Source organism: Suricata suricatta, chromosome 3 (genome assembly GCF_006229205.1).
Source record: "Suricata suricatta isolate VVHF042 chromosome 3, meerkat_22Aug2017_6uvM2_HiC, whole genome shotgun sequence".
In the NCBI taxonomy this organism is placed as follows: Eukaryota; Metazoa; Chordata; class Mammalia; order Carnivora; family Herpestidae; genus Suricata; species Suricata suricatta.
The window spans coordinates 123,246,535-123,264,796 of record NC_043702.1 but is presented as its reverse complement, the minus strand read 5'-3'; the positions used below and the strand labels follow the sequence as shown (position 1 = coordinate 123,264,796).

General features: G+C 37.5%; 1 protein-coding gene across 1 annotated transcript in view; it reads right to left on the bottom strand.

Moving 5' to 3' along the window:
* Positions 1-17,861, bottom strand: part of MAEL (maelstrom spermatogenic transposon silencer) — a 37,013-nt gene extending 19,152 nt beyond the window's left edge. Inside the window, exons 1-8 of the mRNA XM_029933074.1 lie at positions 17,641-17,861; positions 17,275-17,367; positions 15,349-15,448; positions 14,230-14,385; positions 12,707-12,748; positions 2,115-2,239; positions 1,645-1,699; positions 1,380-1,521 (exon numbers count right to left, since the gene is read on the bottom strand). Coding sequence (XP_029788934.1) covers positions 1,380-1,521; positions 1,645-1,699; positions 2,115-2,239; positions 12,707-12,748; positions 14,230-14,385; positions 15,349-15,448; positions 17,275-17,367; positions 17,641-17,772 — 845 coding nt within the window. The 5' untranslated portion in view covers positions 17,773-17,861. The remainder of the gene's footprint in view (positions 1-1,379; positions 1,522-1,644; positions 1,700-2,114; positions 2,240-12,706; positions 12,749-14,229; positions 14,386-15,348; positions 15,449-17,274; positions 17,368-17,640) is intronic.
* Positions 17,862-18,262: the final 401 nt, after the last annotated feature.

Below are 18,262 nucleotides of genomic sequence, written 5' to 3'. Positions count from 1 at the left end.
ATCAATTGATGGAAAGAAGATATATATAAAGGAATATCACTCATCCATGAAAAAGAATGAAATCTTGCCATTTGCAACATCGTGGATAGAGTGAGAGAATATTATGCTAAGTCAGTCAGAGAAAGACAAATACCACATGATTTCATTCATTTGTGGAATTTAAGAAACAGAACAGATGCACATAGTGGGGGGAAAAAGAGAGGCAAGCCAAGAAACAGACTCAGTCGGTTAAGCGTTCAACTTCGGCTCAAGTCGTGATCTCACAGTTCATGAGTTTGAGCCCCATGTTAGGCTCTGTGCTGATGGCTCAGAGCATGGAGCCTGCTTCAGATTCTGTGTCTTCCTCTCTCTGTGCCTCTAACCCATTCACATTCTGTCTCTGTTTCTCTCAAAAATAAATAAAAATTTAAAAAAAAACATAACTAAAGGCAACATATACTTCTGAGTTGGACCCTAGACCAGATTTTCTTTGCTATAAAAGATATTATTGAAACACTAGAAAAATATGAATATGGCCTTCCAATTAGACAACAGTATTGTATCAAGGGCAATACCCTGTTTTGATAATCTTATCATGTTAATATACATGTTTTTGTTCTTAGGAAAAATACATTGATATTTAGGAGTGAAAAGGTATCATGGCAGCAACTTACTCTCAGGCGGTTCAGAAAAAGAAATTGTGAGTATGTATCTGGAGAGGAAGTTATAAAGAAAATGTATTGGAATGTTAACAATTAGAGGGGAGACTGGGTAGCCCAGTGCATTAAGCATCAGACTGATTCAGGTCATGATCTAATGGTTTGTGGGTTCAAGCCCTCCATTGGGCTCTCTGCTGTCAGCGCAGAGCCTGCTTTGATCCTCTGTTTCCCTCTCTCTCTCTGCCCCGTCCCTGCTCACACATACATAAGCACTCTCTCTCTCCCAAAAATAAACATTAAAAAATAAATAAAATGTTAACAATAAGGGAACCTGTGAAAATGACCTATAAAACTTTTCTGTACTATTCTTGCAACTTTTCTGTAAACCTGAAATTACTTCAAAATAAAAAATATTTTCAACTTACTTCACTTACATATTTCTTATTTATAGATACAAGAATTCTACATAATAAGACAACTGTGTAAACAAATATATTCTTCCATCAGTATAAAAATTCTAAATGATAAAGTACCAGGTCAGTTACTTAGTAAAGTGTTTGTTTTTAGTTTTCAGACAAAGTAACAATGTATCTGACAATCAATGGAATCTTATATTCAAGGAAGGAATGATTCCAAAGTTTCATAGGAAAATATTGCCCATTGATGGAAAAGCAAAAACCAATCTTGTCATATTTCTCAGTTCAGAAGATAAAATCACTATCACAAAATCACTATAAATACCTTGTGTTGCTAGAATAATCCCACATGGCCACATCTAGAAGGCTCCGAACCCAGGTTTTAGAGGGCTCCTTAAGAAATTTTTGCTGGTAGATTCCCACTACAAGATCTTCTACAGTGAGAAGCTCTAGATGTTGCCTTATTTCTTCAATTGGTAAATAGAAAAAGACATACAATTAATGAATTTAGATACAGAGAAGATGTACAATAAAATGGAAACAAATACAGATGTTATAAAGCACTTGGACAGTAACTTAGTTTTACTTACCTGATGCCTTCGCCATATGCTTCAAACACCAGTTGACTCTGGCTCTGTCATCAGACTGGAAAAGGGAAAAAATTTACTTGTATTTTCTCCTAAACTGAGTTGATTTTAATCAACTGCTGTTCTTTCAAACTGGGGAGGTGGGGGTGGCAGGAAGGGAAAGACTAAAGAGTTTGTGACAACTAAATGAGAACCATAAAAAAGAGCAATATATATTTTAAAAAACTACCACTATTAGTAAACAGTTACATGAGCAATATTAACAGACTTTGCGAAAAGCAAGAGAGAGCTAGAGTAGGCGCATGAAGAAAACAACATGCAGAAAAAAGTAATCTGTTCTTGGTTACACTAAGCTAGTAAGGTTAAAACCCAGTTCTTCAACTCCTAGTCTAAAAGAAATTCTTTGGGTACCTTCTATGGGTCTTTTGGTATCTAAGTGGATACCTTAAAAAGTTTTTTTACACCGAAATTACCTTGCAGAAGATAGGTGGCCAGCTTCCCGGGTTTGGGTGAATAAACTTATAAAGGTTTTGTAACACAGTTGCTTGGTCATGCCCAGATTCAAAGTTTGAAATGGGAATCTTGTGACTAGAATCACCTGATGGAAATAAAAAGGAGGTAGGAGTTCAAAATTTGACTAGACAAACAGGACAAGTGGGTGAAGAAGAAGGGTACAAGAAGATGGTATAACTCATGTCCAAGCACTTGTACCAAGCCTCGTTAGGATTAGGTACTTTATTTTATCCAATACTCTTATGAGAAAGGTGAAACACCTCTATTGGAGAAGAGACAACACAGAAGTTAGTATAGTAAGTTAGCAGTTGGTGATCAGCGGAGTCAGGACTCAAAACCAGGTTTAAGTGACTAAGCATGTATGTTTTCACTATTCCCATCTGCTTTTCAGGAATCTGTGTTATACATAGGCTGGAAAACTTAATAGCAATGATTGCTTTTTAAAAGACTGTATGATCAAGATTTCCACTTCCAATAAAAAATGGACCAAGAAATTAAGACCAACCATCCACAAACATTTAAAATACTTGAGGATATCAAGATCACACAGTAGCAAGCAATTAACAGATCTAGATGCAAGCGAATACAGAAATTCAAAAAGGCTCTCCAGAGAGCTTAGCTTTTGGGGCAGTTATTTCCTAATTCCAGAAGAGGAGGAAGCTGAATGGCTGAGAGGTGTGCTTTTGACAGCTTCTGGGTCCTGTTTGCAAGGACCCCAGGTATCTACTGAAAGCAAACGTAAGTCTTCTCTGGAGGAACATCATTATAAGCCTCAAATTACTTTAAAATAATTTTTTCAGCATAGTGGGGAAAATGATGGACTGGAAGGCAGGGTCAGCTGAGCAGGAAGCTGCAGACCTCTCAAGAAAGCCTGCAAAAATCACCAAGTTTGGAAAGTCTCAGCCATATCCATCAATCTTGGATCAGGTAAACCTAACTGTTCCAACTCTTGTTCCAAAACCCTTTTAGTAGCAGTAGCTTTTAATGAAGATGAAGATACTGAACCAGAGGAAGTGCCTCCAGAAACACAGATGAGGATGAAGAATATTGGAAGGAATACACCAACATCATTAGGACCAAACTCCTTCAAGAAAGGAAAGCATGATTTTTCTGATGGTCAGAACGTATGGGAGAGAGATATAAAATCTCATCTTAGAAATGTCCATGACCAAAATAATTAAATGATGGGTTTTGAAACTGGGGTGTGGGGTGGGTGTAAAGTTAAAAGGAACAGTTTCCTTTTTTAAAGAACGGTAAAACATTCTCTTTGGAGACTTTTTTTTTTTAAAGATTGGTACATTAATACATGAGTCTGAAGTGAGAGGTAATTTGTTTTATATTCAGATTTCAAGACATTTGATAATTTTATAGTTTCCTGTGATTAGCTTATAGATAATAGAAAAATCAGAAATGGTATCTGAGAATTGCATATTTTTTTAGACACTACTAAGAGGGATACAAAAAGTTATTTCCTATTTAAACTGCAAGCAATTACTCTTAACTTCCTTCTTAATATAAACTGTCTCCTAGGAACAGCGTTATAGAGAGGGGGTACCGTGCTGGGAAGAAAATGTTATTAGACTACTGACTTAAAGTACATTAGATAAAATTAAAATATGACTTTTTTTCCTAATGGGCATTTGTTTCAAGTCCTCATAAACTAGGTATTGCATTGCTGTCAGCTGGTACAGATGCTTAGCTCTTTAAAATTTTTTTCGGGGCACCTGGGTGGCTCAGTCGGTTAAGTGTCTGACTTTGGCTTAGTCATGGTCTTGCAGTGGGTGGGTTCAAGCCCCGTGTCGGGCTCTGTGCAGACAGCTCAGAGCCTGGAGCCTGCTTCAGATTCTGTGTCTCCCTCTCTATGCCCCTCCCCCACTTGCACACTGTCTCTCTCTCTCTCTTCCCCCTCTCAAAAATAAACATTAAATATTTTTTTTAATTTTATGAAAATTGTTTAAGTATTTGAAATAGTACCCTTCACCTTAATGGGTCTTGTCTACCTTTGTTAGTCTTCAAAGACCATCTGCTACCAAAGTAAACGGTACATTGTGAATGTGCTTCTTAGTTTTTGTTATTAGCTAGTTCCTGTAAACATTTCTACCAGGTCTTGAAGCAACTCATAAGGAAGTGGCTTCTTTTAAAATACAAACTACCACCAAAAACTTAAATGTATGTATAATACTTAGACATTTCAGTGTTTTTGTTTTTTAAAAGGTAGTGACACCATAAAAGCCACACTGTATGAAGATGAAAATGGAAATGAGAAAACCGCACTTTCTATACCTTTGTTAAAGTTTAATTTACTAACTTATGAAAATGGAATTTGACTTGAACTTAACACAAGAAATCTTATGTTAGTATAATAATATGGCTTATTTGAATTATTATACATATATTTTTGAAGCATTATACATGTTAATCATGTACAGTTTAGGTACTGAAGATAAAGAAAACACATCTTTAAACATATTCTATGGAATCCTGGATCACATATACGTTGTTAGATCTATATACCACAGGTCTTAAAATTTTAATTTTTTTAATGTGACAGTTAAACACATCCTTAAAAGCAGTCACAGAATAAAGAAACATACAGTATAATGATTTCCTTGAAAATTCCCGGAATGTTTAATTTGGAAGCAGTTTCAGACGACTTTATTGGTAGTAACCACTCGCTGAGCTCTTTTCAATAGGGATTAACGCCAGAGAAGCAGTCTGTATTCCTAACACTTCGTTCATCTGCATTTTGCGTTTAAGTAACCCCCAAGTAAAAGAATGGAATACAACTATTAGTTCTTACATGATTTAATCATACCATCATACATTAACTTAACTTGCTTTAATGTAGGCAAACTTTCCAATTTTGTCCATTTTGCTGTTTATGTTAAAATAACACCCTTTCCTACATATTTTCTTGACTCGAATTATTAGCCTAAGGTCAAGATGAGAGAGAAAATCACTGAGATGAATGTCTTTACTAAAATACCAATAAATTTGTCAAACTCAAACATTCTATACGAATAACTAGGTACATGATGAAAGAAGAATGAGAACCAAACCAAATTTGATAGAAAGAGATCCAAAAGTATTCCAGTAACTGAAATTATTCAGCACAGATGGTAAATAATCATGCTATGATCAAATTATTAATTTCAGCATTAAGTTGTAAGAAAGGACACACAGGAAGAGCTCAATTTCTGTTAACGACAGACAGGAACTGTACAAGTGAAACACCTGCTTGAGGGCGCTGCAGAGAGGAAACTGCAGTGAAGAATTAGGGATCCAAAATCTTGGAGGAGGAGGACTCCGAGAAAGTAGATTCTGGAATTTGAGTTCACTGGTAATTTGAGGCATTTATGAATTCTGGAAGAGGAGATTTAGAGTCTGAGAAACTGAGCAGTTTTCAAAAGACCTAGATATATAAAAATCGAAACTATTACTCCACGGGTGTTTGGCTGGCTCAGTTGGTGGAGCATGTGACTCTTGGTCTTTGAGTTGTGAATTAGACCATGCTGGCTGTAGAGATTACTTAAAAATAAAATCTTTAAAAAATATATTACTGTAGGGCCACCTGAGCGGCTCAGTTGATTCAGCATCCAACTCCTGTATTCAGCTCAGGTCATGATCTCACGGTTTATGGGGCTGAGCCCTGTATGGGGCTCTGTGCTGACAGCATGGAGCCTGCTTGGTATTCTCTCCCTCTCTCTCTCTGCCCGTTCCTCTCTCACACTCTCTCCCTCTCTCAAATAAGTAAATAAAACATTAAAAAACATTACTCTAGTATTACTTGTGTATATTAAAAAATTATAATTAAAAAATATTCAATTGCCTTGTTTCCACTGTTTATACAGTGAAGTCAATTGCAAATTTTACAGATGATCCTTTAGTGGTAATCTACTTTCCCCTTCCCCCTTTTAGAGATCAACTAGAAATAGACTCTTAAAAGATAGGAACCCAATTTTACATTATCTCAATCCCTGAAATTGGATTAAGGGACTCTGAGATGGCTAGTGACAGCATCTTTCTGCCAGAAGCAGTCATAAATTTTCTTCAGAGAAGAATAACAAGTTTTCCTATGTACTACTCAGCACTCAAAAATAATCCGATAGGGGTGGGGGAGGGGAAAAATCAGACATACGAAGAGATCGGGTATCTTGATATCAAGATAACCAAAAGACCCCCCAGAAAGATTCCTGCAATATGGTTATCAGACATAAGGCTGTAAATGTTCAGGGAAGTGGCGCCTGAGTGGCTCAGTCGGTTAAGCATCCAGCTTCGGCTCAGGTCATGATCTCACGGTTCGTGGGTTTGAGCCCCGTGTCAGGCTCTGTGCTGACAGCTAGCTCAGAGCCTGGAGCCTGTCTTCAGATTCTGCATCTCCCTCTCTTTCTGGCCCTCCCCTGCTCATGCTGTCTCTCAAAACTAAAATAAAACACATAAAAAAATTAAAAAAATAAATGTTCAGGGAAGTAAAAAATAGATAATTTTAGCAGAACCATAAAAAGAGAACCAAAAGTAAATCAAACTGAAGACACATTCTCTAACCCATTTTAGGATGGCAAAATAACCCTGATAACAAAATTAGGTAAGATTAATCAAAGTCTTTCACATGAATGTACAAATTCTCAAGATATTAGCAAGCCAAATTCATCAATTTAAGAACTATACAGTCACTATAATGGATTTACTGCTGGAATGTACAGTGGTTTAGCATTAGCAAACTACCAGATAAACAAAAAGCCATAAATCACCAGAGATACAGAAAAACTATTCATTAAAATGTGCAACTGATATCTCTAACCAAACTGGGAGTAGAAGGGAACTTTATCCTGATCAAGAGTACATACACTTGTGGGTCCAGTTCTGGGCTAATTCTATTCCATTGGTCCATGTGTCTATTTCTGTGCCAATACCATACTGTCTTGATGATGACAGCTTTGTAGTAAAGGCTAAAGTCTGGGATTGTGATGCCTCCCATTTTGGTTTTCTTCTCCAATATTACTTTGGCTATTCAGGGTTTTTTGTGTTTCCATACTAATTTTAAGATAATTTGTTCTAGCTTTCAGAAGAATGCTGGTGCAACTTTGATGGGGATTGCATTGAATGTGTAAATTGCTTTGGATAATAAAGACATTTTAACAACGTTTATTCTTCCGATCCATGAGCATGGAAGGTTTTTCCATTTCTTTCTGTCTTCTTCAATTTCCTTTGTAAGCCTTCTATAGTTTTCAGCATACAGGTCTTTTACATCTTTGGCTAGGTTTATTCCTAGGTATCTTATGATTTTTTTGTGCAATTGTGAATGGGATCTGTTTCTTGATTTCTCTTTCTGTTGCTTCATTTTTGGTGTATAAGAATGCAACCGATTTAGGACAGACACCATACGTTTGCACTCATAGGTCTAATAGGAGAAACCTAACAGAGGACCATAGGGAGGGGAAGGGGGTAAAAGTTGGGGAGAGAGGGACACAAATCATGAGTGACTACTGAATACTGAAAACAGAGGACTGAAGGGGGAGGGGGGCGGGGGGAAGTGGGTAATGGTCATGGAGGGGGGCACTTTGTGGGGAGAAGCAGTGGGTGTTATATGGAAACCAATTTGACAATAAACTATTGTACATTTTAAAAAAAGGAGTATCTTTAACAACAAAAAAAAGTGCATACTAATTGTATGGAATCAGAAAAGACTTTGCATAGCAAAAGTAATGTTAAAAAAGAAAACCAAAGCTGGAGGCATCACAATTCTGGACTTCTAGCTGTATTACCAAGCTGTAATCATCAAGGCAGTATGGTACTGACACAAAAACAGATACATATACATCAATGGAACAGAACACTCAGAAATGGGCCCACAAATGTAGGGCCAACTAATATTCGACAAAGCAGGAAAGAATATCCAATGGAAAAAAGACAGTCTCTTCAACAAATGGTGTTGGGAAAACTGGACAGAGGCATGCAGAAGAATGAAATTGGACCACTTTCTTACACCATACGTGAAAATAAATTCAAAATGGATGAAAGACCAAAATGTGAGACAGGAAACCATCAAAATCCTACAGGAAAACACAAGCAGGAACTTATCTGACCTTGACTGCAGCAACTTCTTACAGGTCTCTGGAGGCAAGGGAAATGAAAGCAAAAATGGAACTACTGGGACCTCATCAATATAACATGCTTCTGCACAGTGAAGGAAATAATCAACAAAACTAAAAAGCAATTGACAGGATGGGAAAAGATATTTGCAAATGATGTATTGGATAAAGGGTTAATATCCAAAATCTATAAAGAACTTATTGAACTCAATACCCAAAAAACAGGTAATCCAGTGAAGAAATGGCAGAAAGACAGAATAGACACTTCTCCAAAGAAGACATCCAGATGCCCAACAGACACATGAAAAGATGCTTCACATCATTTATCACTAGGGAAATACAAATCAAAACTATGAGATACCACCTCACACCTGTTAGAATGGTTAAAATTAACAACTCCGCAAACAACAGACGTTGGCGAGGGTGCAGAGAAAGGAGAACCCTCTTATGTTGTTGGTGGGAATGCAAACTGGTGCAACCACTCTGAAAACAGTATGAAGGTGCCTCAAAAAATTAAAAATAGAACTACCTTCCAACCCAGCAATTGCACTACTAGGTTATTTAACCAAAAGTCACAAAAATCCTGATTCAAAGGGGCATATGCACTCCCAATGTTTATAGCAGCACTACCTACAATAGCCAAATTATGGAGAAAGTCCAAATGTCTGTTGACTGATGAATGTATAAAGACGACATGGTACAGGGGAATATTATTCAGCAATCAAAAAGGAAGAAATCTTGCAATTCGCAACAGTGTGGATGGAACTACAGTGTATTATCTAGGCGAAGTCAGTCAGAGAAAAGACAGATCTCATATGATTTCACTCACATATGTTAAGAAACAAGACAAATGACCACAGGGGAAGGGAAGGAAAAATAAGATAAAAACAGAGAGGGAGGCAAACCATAAGAGACTCTTAAATATAGAGAACAAACTTCGGGTTGCTGGAAGGGAGGTGGGTAGAGGATGGATTAGATTGGTACAGGAATTAAGGAGGGCACTTGGTGGGATGAGCACTGGGTGTTATATGTAAGTAATGAACCACTAAATTCTACCCTTGAAACCAATACTACACTGTTAACTAACTTGGATTAAAAAAAAAAGTGCGGACAAAATATAAGAGAAAAAACTACAGCCAACAGCATACTTACTGAGGAAACATTAGAAACTAGAGTTCCTAACCAGCACAGTTAGACAAATTTTTAAAATTATAAATAATATATAGACTAGGAAAAATGTCATTTCACATATATGATTATATAAGGAATTTACTATAGAATTATAGTTTGGCAATGGTTGGATAAAACTAAAATATAAGAGTAAATAAAAATATAATCTCAAGAGATATCAATTATAAATCACAAAATTTATAAGCTATAAATTTAATGAAGTAATAAGATCATTGTGAAGAAAATTACAAGTACTATAAGGCACTACAGATCCAAAGATTAAAATGTATCCCCATGTTCAGAGTATCATGAAGCTGTCAATTTTATCCAAAAGGATCTAAAGATTTAAAGGTGATTCCAATCTAAATTTCAACAAAGCTCTTTGGCATGATATTCAGACTCTGAATTGTACGGAAGAACAAAAGGTTAAGAATAGCTGTGATGTTCCAAAACAAAGTCAAGGAACCTAAATAAATATCATCAAAATATTGTGTTCAATGATACAAATACCAAAAGAACCAAGTAGACCAACAGAACAAAATAAACATAGCACAAAGACCCATGCATCTAAAGAAATGTGGCAGTACATACTGAGGAACAAGCTGATTATTTAACAAATGATGCTGAGGGGCACCTGGGTGACTCAGTAGGTTGAGCATCTGACTCTCGATTTCAGCTCAGGATATGATCTCTCCTCAGTGCAAGCCCTGCAGGATGATCGGCACTGAGCATGGAACCTGCCTGGGATTCTCTCTCTCCCCCTCACTTGAGCACACGCTAACATTTAAAAAAAAAAAAAAAACCTAGTAATAAATGATGCTGAAACAATGATCTACATGGAAAAAAAAAATGGAACCTCTACTTCAGAACATACACAAGTCAGGGCCAGATGGAATAAGAACTTGGATATGAAAAACATAACTTAATAAAAGCTATCTCTACCGCCTTCAGGTAGAAAAGGATTCTTAATAAGACATTAAAAACGGTCAAACCCTAAGGGAAAGGAGAATATATTAACTAAAAATTAAAACTTCTGTTCACTGAAAGACACAATGAGTGAAAAAAAATACAATACATACACTGAAAACAGGTACCTGCAATTAAATCAGTAGGCAGATACAGCATAAAATTCCCCAAACCAATATAAAAGACAGTCCAATACAAAAATTGTCCATTTAATTTTTTTAATGTTTATTCATTTTTGAATGAGAGAGAGAAAGCAGCGGAGAGGCAGAGAGCAAGAACAGAGGATCCAAAGTGGGCGTCATGCTGACAGCAGAGAACCCGATGCGGGGTTTGAACCCATAAACTGTGAGATCATGACCGGAGCCGAAGCTGGACACTTAACCGACTGAGCCACCCAGGCGCCCATAAGTACACCATTTAAATACATATGTATTCACAATAAAACTACTCAGAAAAGAGAAAATGATTAGCACAAAATTCCAAATAGTGTCTCTCTTACAAAAAGTGAGGGAGAAGCAATCACAGAGAGCTACAGGGACCTTCAATGATAGGGCACTGCCATTATTTTTTTCAGCTGAGTGATGAATGCACAGCTGTTCATTAGTATTCTTTATACCTTAAGTCAATGTTACATTCTTTGAGTATGAAGACTAATTTTAAAAGCTGACAGACCTTTTGTACAGGAAGCCGAACGCAGTTTTCCAAGCTTTGCGTTTTTTAAAGCAGAACTGCTTTAAATGGACAGAAGCAGAGCTCCTCTGGTTAAAGTAGGGGAGAATGAGAAGGTCCAAGACCTCCTACTCCCATACCCTCTCATACAGAATCTGAAGTACCTCTTCAGAGAAAAGCATGGCAGTGGGGGTGGGGAAATCAACAGATTGTTATCAAAATCTCTTCCAGTCTTGAAATTCTTTGATTCTAATGTGCTAAACCACAATGCCCATCCATGAAGTATTCACTTGATTCACTCACACATATTTCATAAAAGGCCAGATAGCCAAAGAGCATTTGAAAGATCTTCATGTACATTCCTTAGCTACTAAACTGCATACACATGTAAATTTGCTTCAGCGTGTTCCCCTTTGAAATATGATCTTTTCCTAAGCATCAGGTTGATTACACCAGCATAAGCATTTTTAGTTATTATGTTGACACAGCCATCATTCTAATAGAATCATTTATTTTATTTAACTGGCACATTCCCCAGCGTTATCAAATTGGCAATTTAAGACATGTATAAATTGATGAGCTCCAAAGAGCTAAGTTTCCTGAATGAATGGTGTTCAATTTTCATTAGTTTGAAATAATATATTAAGAAAACACTCCCAGAGTCTTGAATAGGTTTGTTTTTAAGAACCACACTTTCTGTTAATCTGGTTAACTTGAAAATGTTGTAAAAATAACTCTTAAAAACTTTTTTTTAATCAAGTATTTATCAAAACCAGAATAATAAACAGGAAGCCAGCGGCGTTCTCACAAATGTCTGGAAAATCGTAGGTATTCCAATGCACTCATTAGATGAACAAACCAGAAACAGCTTAAGTAAAAAGTGAAGTTAATTCACCAGCTAAGTATCTAAGTTTTGTTTTACTACCATCTATTTAGTTGAATAACCTAAGGGATGGAACACGTGGGGAGATTAGCCAGGTTCACCCTTCAAAAACTGCAACAGAATTCTTCTTCTGTTTTATAATTTTTTTTTCATTCAAAGCTACATAAAGGAACCAAATTAAAAAATTTGTCCTTACTTTGTTTCACAGTCTATGGCCCTGATCCCAGGCAAACAAAAAAGGGACTAGCACATATTTTTCAATAAGGCTGGAAAAAACTCAAAAGACGTATCTAAAAGTGACTCTAAAATGTTCTCTTCATTTATAAAGAACAGCATTATAAAATGTTACATAACAGCTGATTATGGAAGATTTGAAAAACTTACCTCTGATTTCAAACACTCCTACCTACAGGCTAGATTTCTGAATTTTTAAGTAAAAAAAAATTAATAAAACAATGACAATTTTGAATATAAAAGATAAATTATCATGATTTTTATTGTAATCAGAGAGGAAACTTGCTAAAACTGAGTTTCTAGAAGAGTTTAGTTCAGAGTTTAGGTATACCGTCATATCCTTTAATGTCCCACAAGTCTATTTAATTTTGAAGTTTTTAAGGATCACATACACCATCTATCATTTCTATGAAGAGTCTCCAAAAATAAGACTATTTTTCTCCCAAATTATGTTTTATGCGTTGACTTAAAGCATTAAGTCTTAACCAGACATATACATATTCAATGCCTATATTCTACCTCATTCCTTTATACTTACTTGCAGCCTGACAATGAAACCGAAATCCTCGTGGAATTTCACCTATAATACAAAATATTTTATTGAGAGAAGTTCTCTGGTTTTGCTATAGCAATATTTCATAGGATGACCAAGTGATAACATAGATAGGTAACTGTTACTGCTATGTGAAAACACAAAAGATTAAATTTTCATAGAGGTTTGTTTTGTTTACCCAAAGGAATAAAGGCTATTAAAGAATTGTGGTATATTGTCTAAGATACTTTAAAAAGGAAGTTATTCCTAGGCAGCACCTGGGCGGCTCTATCAGTTTAGTGTGTGACCCTTGGGTTTCAGCTTAGGTCATGGTCTCATGGGATGGAGGCCTGCTTGAGATTCTTCCTCCCTCTCTCTCTCTCTCTCTCTCTCTCTCTCTCTCTGCTCCACCCCTCTCATCTCCCTCCACCCCTCCATACATATTTATATATAAAACTCTACCCCTCCTTTATATATATAAAACTTCCTATGTGTGTGTGTATATGTGTGTGTGTGTGTGTGTGTGTGTATGTACATACACACACACATACACAAAGTTACAGGAAAAAAAATACTAGGTAAAGAAAATTTGTGCTAAAGGAGTCTTAGTTGGGGGTCCAGGAGGCCCTTCATATAGGCACTCATGTATGTATTTCTCAAAAGAAAAGTCTCCAATTCTTTTTAATGTTTTATAACCATACGAAGAAAAGTAGTTATTTAACTTATCCTACGCAGCAACCCTCAGAAGTGTGAGTAGAATAATTAGTTTTCAGTTTCTTGGTCATCCTAAACACTAAGAAAAGTGCTGGCTTGTACTAATGAATTTTAAAGCAACTGACAAAACTGAAGATGAAGTTCTCTCCCCAAACTCTTTCTCATTCCTCCTCTCCCTATATAGTACTCCTACTTGCCTTAAAGAGTATTACTGGTCCTTTATCTATCCTCTTGGTAATCGAATTGAATCCTATGTCTTCATTACTACCTCTTTTGCTTGAGTGGACTATCCAGAAAAAGAGGCATTGAGAATATCTGAGAAATTATTAAGTACTAGGCTATTTCCATACCTTCTCTTATATTCCTTAGAACAGCCGACTATAGGAATTATTCCCACTTTACAGATAAGCTAGTAAGTTCAGAAAAGTTAATCACTTTGCTCAAGGTTACAAAGCAACAACAAGTTAAAAACTAGTGATTACAGGGGTAAAGGATGGGTTAAAGAAATAAAAGAGCAAAGGCATAAAAAGCTTTTAGAAATTTCCAAAATGTAAGGCCACAGGTAAGCAAATGTCAGGCTACACATTTTTAAGCACACTATCCACCAAACTCTAATGCTTTTTTGCGGTTAAAAGCTTCAACTAAAAAACCCCGTGTAACCACCTAATTCTTAATGATTTTTCAAGCCATTATGAAGTCTTGTTACATTTTAAGAACTCAACTATGCATCAGTGTTTAAGAAAACAAATACTGTTAAAGTCAAGATAAAATGCACACTTTTTAAGATCTAGCACCAACCCACTCAGACTACTTACCAGGATTTATAAAACTGTGGAAATCTGCCATAATACCTTCTTGGAGAGAATATTTAACACAGCCTATTTCACAAGGGAGGAAGCGCTGTTCACAATGAGGAGGTAGTTCACCATGGCTAAAAATGTTCAAAAAATAAAAAATGCCTCCAAGGAGAGCTAAAAAAGAAAAAGAAAAAAAAACAGTAAGACAACACAAATAGATGAGAGTTTATCCCCCTACAAAAGAAAGTTTTAGAACCATTTTCCTTGTGTTCCTATAATCCTAAATGAGCTGGAAAGGAGAAAACTAATCTGTACCAGATAAACAAATCAAAAATTTTATACTTGTATTTTTAATTATACTTATCAAGGATTACAGTGATAACCACTCTGCATGAAGCAACAAAATTATTCAAATTTGAAGCCAGCTCTACATAATTCAGTTATACATATACCTTGGATTTCAGGAATGACATAAGAAAAGCTGTGACCCATATTCAACCAATACAAGAGGTTTGGAAAATAAAGCCAAGTAAAATCAGTGTAGAAAAACTGTGCAATATAAATGGACAATTTAGTTTACTTTTTACCAATATACACAAGAACACCAATAAACTCTCTAAAGGAAGAAAGAAATACGAGATTGTGAGAAGGGTTTTATATACTAGGGTTGACTGTTCAGACTATTCAAAATCTTAAGACCACATTTCAGACTGTTAAAAGTTCAGAACTTCAACAAATTCAGAACACAATAAAAACAGCCAGAAGGAACAGATCTTATTAGCTAAATCCTTTTCCCAGACCAGCGCAATAATTCAACTTCCTCTTTATAATTTAAATGTATTTTAAGGATCTAGATATAAACACTTAAATCTAAGAAGTGTATTTAGTAACATATGAAGTGATTATTAACCAAGAGACCAGACTTTAGTATAAAACAAAACCTCTCCAGTGTTATTTCGACAAATGCAAATTAGTTGATCTTTTACAACTTTAATGCCATTATAATTTGAACACCTGAAGTCCAGTTATTTTGAAATGCAGGATCAAAATGAACAGAACACATATTTACAGACTGATATATCATAGTGTTTTGAGCACTCACATTTATCTAAGCAAAACATTTTAGGATTATTATACCTTGGTCACTTTTTAGAGACAACCTTGACATATCCGGGGGTGAAACACTCTGCTTTGGTACAAGCATGTCTGGCCTCCTCAGTGGGGTGCAAACAGGTTTCTAAAGAGGAAGAGAATTCATCACATACTTCAACTCCTACTGGGCACTTTGTACATATACTGAAATTTAGCAAAATAACTGAAAAAACAGCTCACAGACTATTTCAGTAAACTCTCTAGGCCAATGAACTCCAATGAGTAAACAAACACGTATCTGCCAGTGACATCAAAACCCAAAGGTAGACAAGGGCAATATCTATAAATATTCTGAATCAAAAGGTGAGCAAACAACCAATTCAACTATTCCTGAAAACCATTTGCTCACTACTGATAATCTAAAAAAAATTTTAATGCCCACTACTCATAACCTAAATTAATCCCACTGAATCACATAACATATGCCAGCCCAGTGGCCAAAAGAACATTGTTCAACAAAGTACTCTAACATGGTTTTTGCTTAAAGTAAAAACTGAATCATGCTGACTTCAAGTCTCAATGAGGTATGAATACAACATGGCTTACATTTTGAGAGGAAATGTCTTGTAAGAAATTATAGTTAAAAAAATAATCAAAGCTCACAACTACCAATGCAACTGAGTAGAGCTTCTACTCAAGCATGCATCTACAAAATAAAAATCTCGCAAACCTAAAGCAAGCAAAGCTCTCTTGAATTTCAATCCAAGTTGACAGTTTAAAAAAAGAGTGGAGGGACGCCTGGGTGGCTCAGTTGGTTGGGTGTCTGACTTCAGCTCAGGTCATGATCTCATGGTTCATGGGTCTGAACCCCACATCAGGGTCTGTGCTGATAGCCAGCTGAGAGCCTGGAGCCTGCTTTGGATTCTGTGTCTCCTTCTCTCTATGCCCCTCCCCTACTCATGCTCTGTTTCTATCTCAATATAAATAAACATAAAAACTTTTTAAGAAATAACGGAATTTTACTCTGTAAGAATAGAAAGAATACAGAGGGAAGGGGAAAGTCCACAACTACCCTGAATTTTTTTTAAATGTTTATTTTTGAGAGAGTGTATGCACACGGTGGAGGAACAGAAGATCCTAAGAGGGCTCCGCGCTGACAGCAAAGAGCCCAATGAGGAGCTTGAATTCACAAATCCTGAGATCATGACCTGAGCCAAAGTCAGACACTTAACCCAGGAAGCCACTCGAGAGCCCCAACCCTGAATTCTCTAGATATAAATCACCAAGAAAAATTTTATTTAGAACTTTATCATTCTACTAATCATAAATTTACCCAAATAAACTTTATTCAACTCTTATCTACAAGGCACACTAAACACACAAAATGCATGTGCAAGTTTTGTTATTTCAAAATTTCAAACACAACAAGTGGTCTAGTTCCAAGTGTCATTTAAAAAGAAAGAATAACCCAAACCACTTTTAAACATTCAAAAAGAGAGTTTTTGATCATAAAGGGGTTGAAAGGAACCCTTAAAGAAAATCTGTACAAATCTAAAAACCCAACGCTCCCATTGTTGATCATGGTTTATTCGTTGCAGGTGTCCTAATAGGGATTTCCCTGTTTGGTGATTTCACACCACCAAATAACAACAACTGTGGTGTGCCCTAGCTAGGGAACCTGCTGGCTTTTTAATTTTTTTCCAGTAGGCTCCCTGCCCAATGTGGGGCTGAACTAACAACCCTGAGATCAAGAGTGGCATGCTCCACCAACCAAGCCAGCCAGGTGGCCCGGAATCCGTTGGCTTTTTGACAAGCATTCTGACACCACGGAAAAAGGAAAAAAGAAAAATTCTCCGCATTAACCCAAATCACCGAACAGCCTACCCTTTTAGCCTACCCTTCTTCCATTCACGCCTCCAGCATTTACTGAACATGCCTACGTGCCAGGCAAGTAACTGCTCTTCTCTTTACCTGCTTCTCCGATGGCCCAGAGTCCTTTCCCTGGGCTGCTCTCCACTCCCGAGCCATTTCTGCATACTTCTCCTTTTCTTCTTCCGTCAGGAGCTTGGGGACATTTAAAGGGGGGGACAGAAAAGAGAAGCAGCAATGAGGACCGAGCGCCCTAGGCCCCAGAGGCGGAAGGCTAGACTTTCCAGGAGGTTCTGTGTCGGTTTGCCTTAAGGCGGAAACAGGGGGACTTCCTTCCTTTCCCTCCAGTAGAGGCCAAGGGGTCACTGGTGTCTTCGAGGCCTCTTTCCTTACAGCCTCGCCCTTCCACTTGCCCAACTGCCTGGTCCGCCCCCCTACACTCTGCTGCCCCCCTCCCTCCAGCCTTACCACCCAGTCAGCAGAGCAGTAGGGGATGGCATCAGCCACGCGAGCCACAGGCAGGCCTCGCCGCCGTAGTTCGGGGATCTTCTCCTGCACAAAGAAATAGTAGGCATTACGGCTGCCCCTGCGGTTTGGCATGGCGAGAGAGGCCAGAGTTCGACGGCTGGAGCCGGAGACACCGCAAGAAAACGGCGCCCTCGCCGGGCTCCCGCCCTTAGTAACCGAGGCTGACGCCTGCGCACGAAGTCCTACAGCTCTCAACCAATCAGGACGCGGTGCGCAGCCGCATTGGCCTTTTTGGGAGAAAACCATTCTGAGGCCGACCCGTGGGGTAGTGGGGGTGGGGGTGGGGCGGGAGCTCCGGCACAGGTGCAAAGCATTCTAATTGGCTGGGATGAGGCGTTGGTCGGCGTGCTGTCACGTGGCCTGCCACGCAATTCCCGTACATTATTGCGTAATGAGTCAAAGCAGGTGGAGAAAAAGATGACTAGAGAGTTGTTCAGGTTCTTTCCTGTTTTACGACTGTTAAAGGCCAGTTCTGGGTCAAGCACTGTGAAAGATGTTGGGTGGAGGAAAGAGTGAGAAGCACGACCAAAAAGATCTTTTCCCCCAAGAAGTTTACAATCTA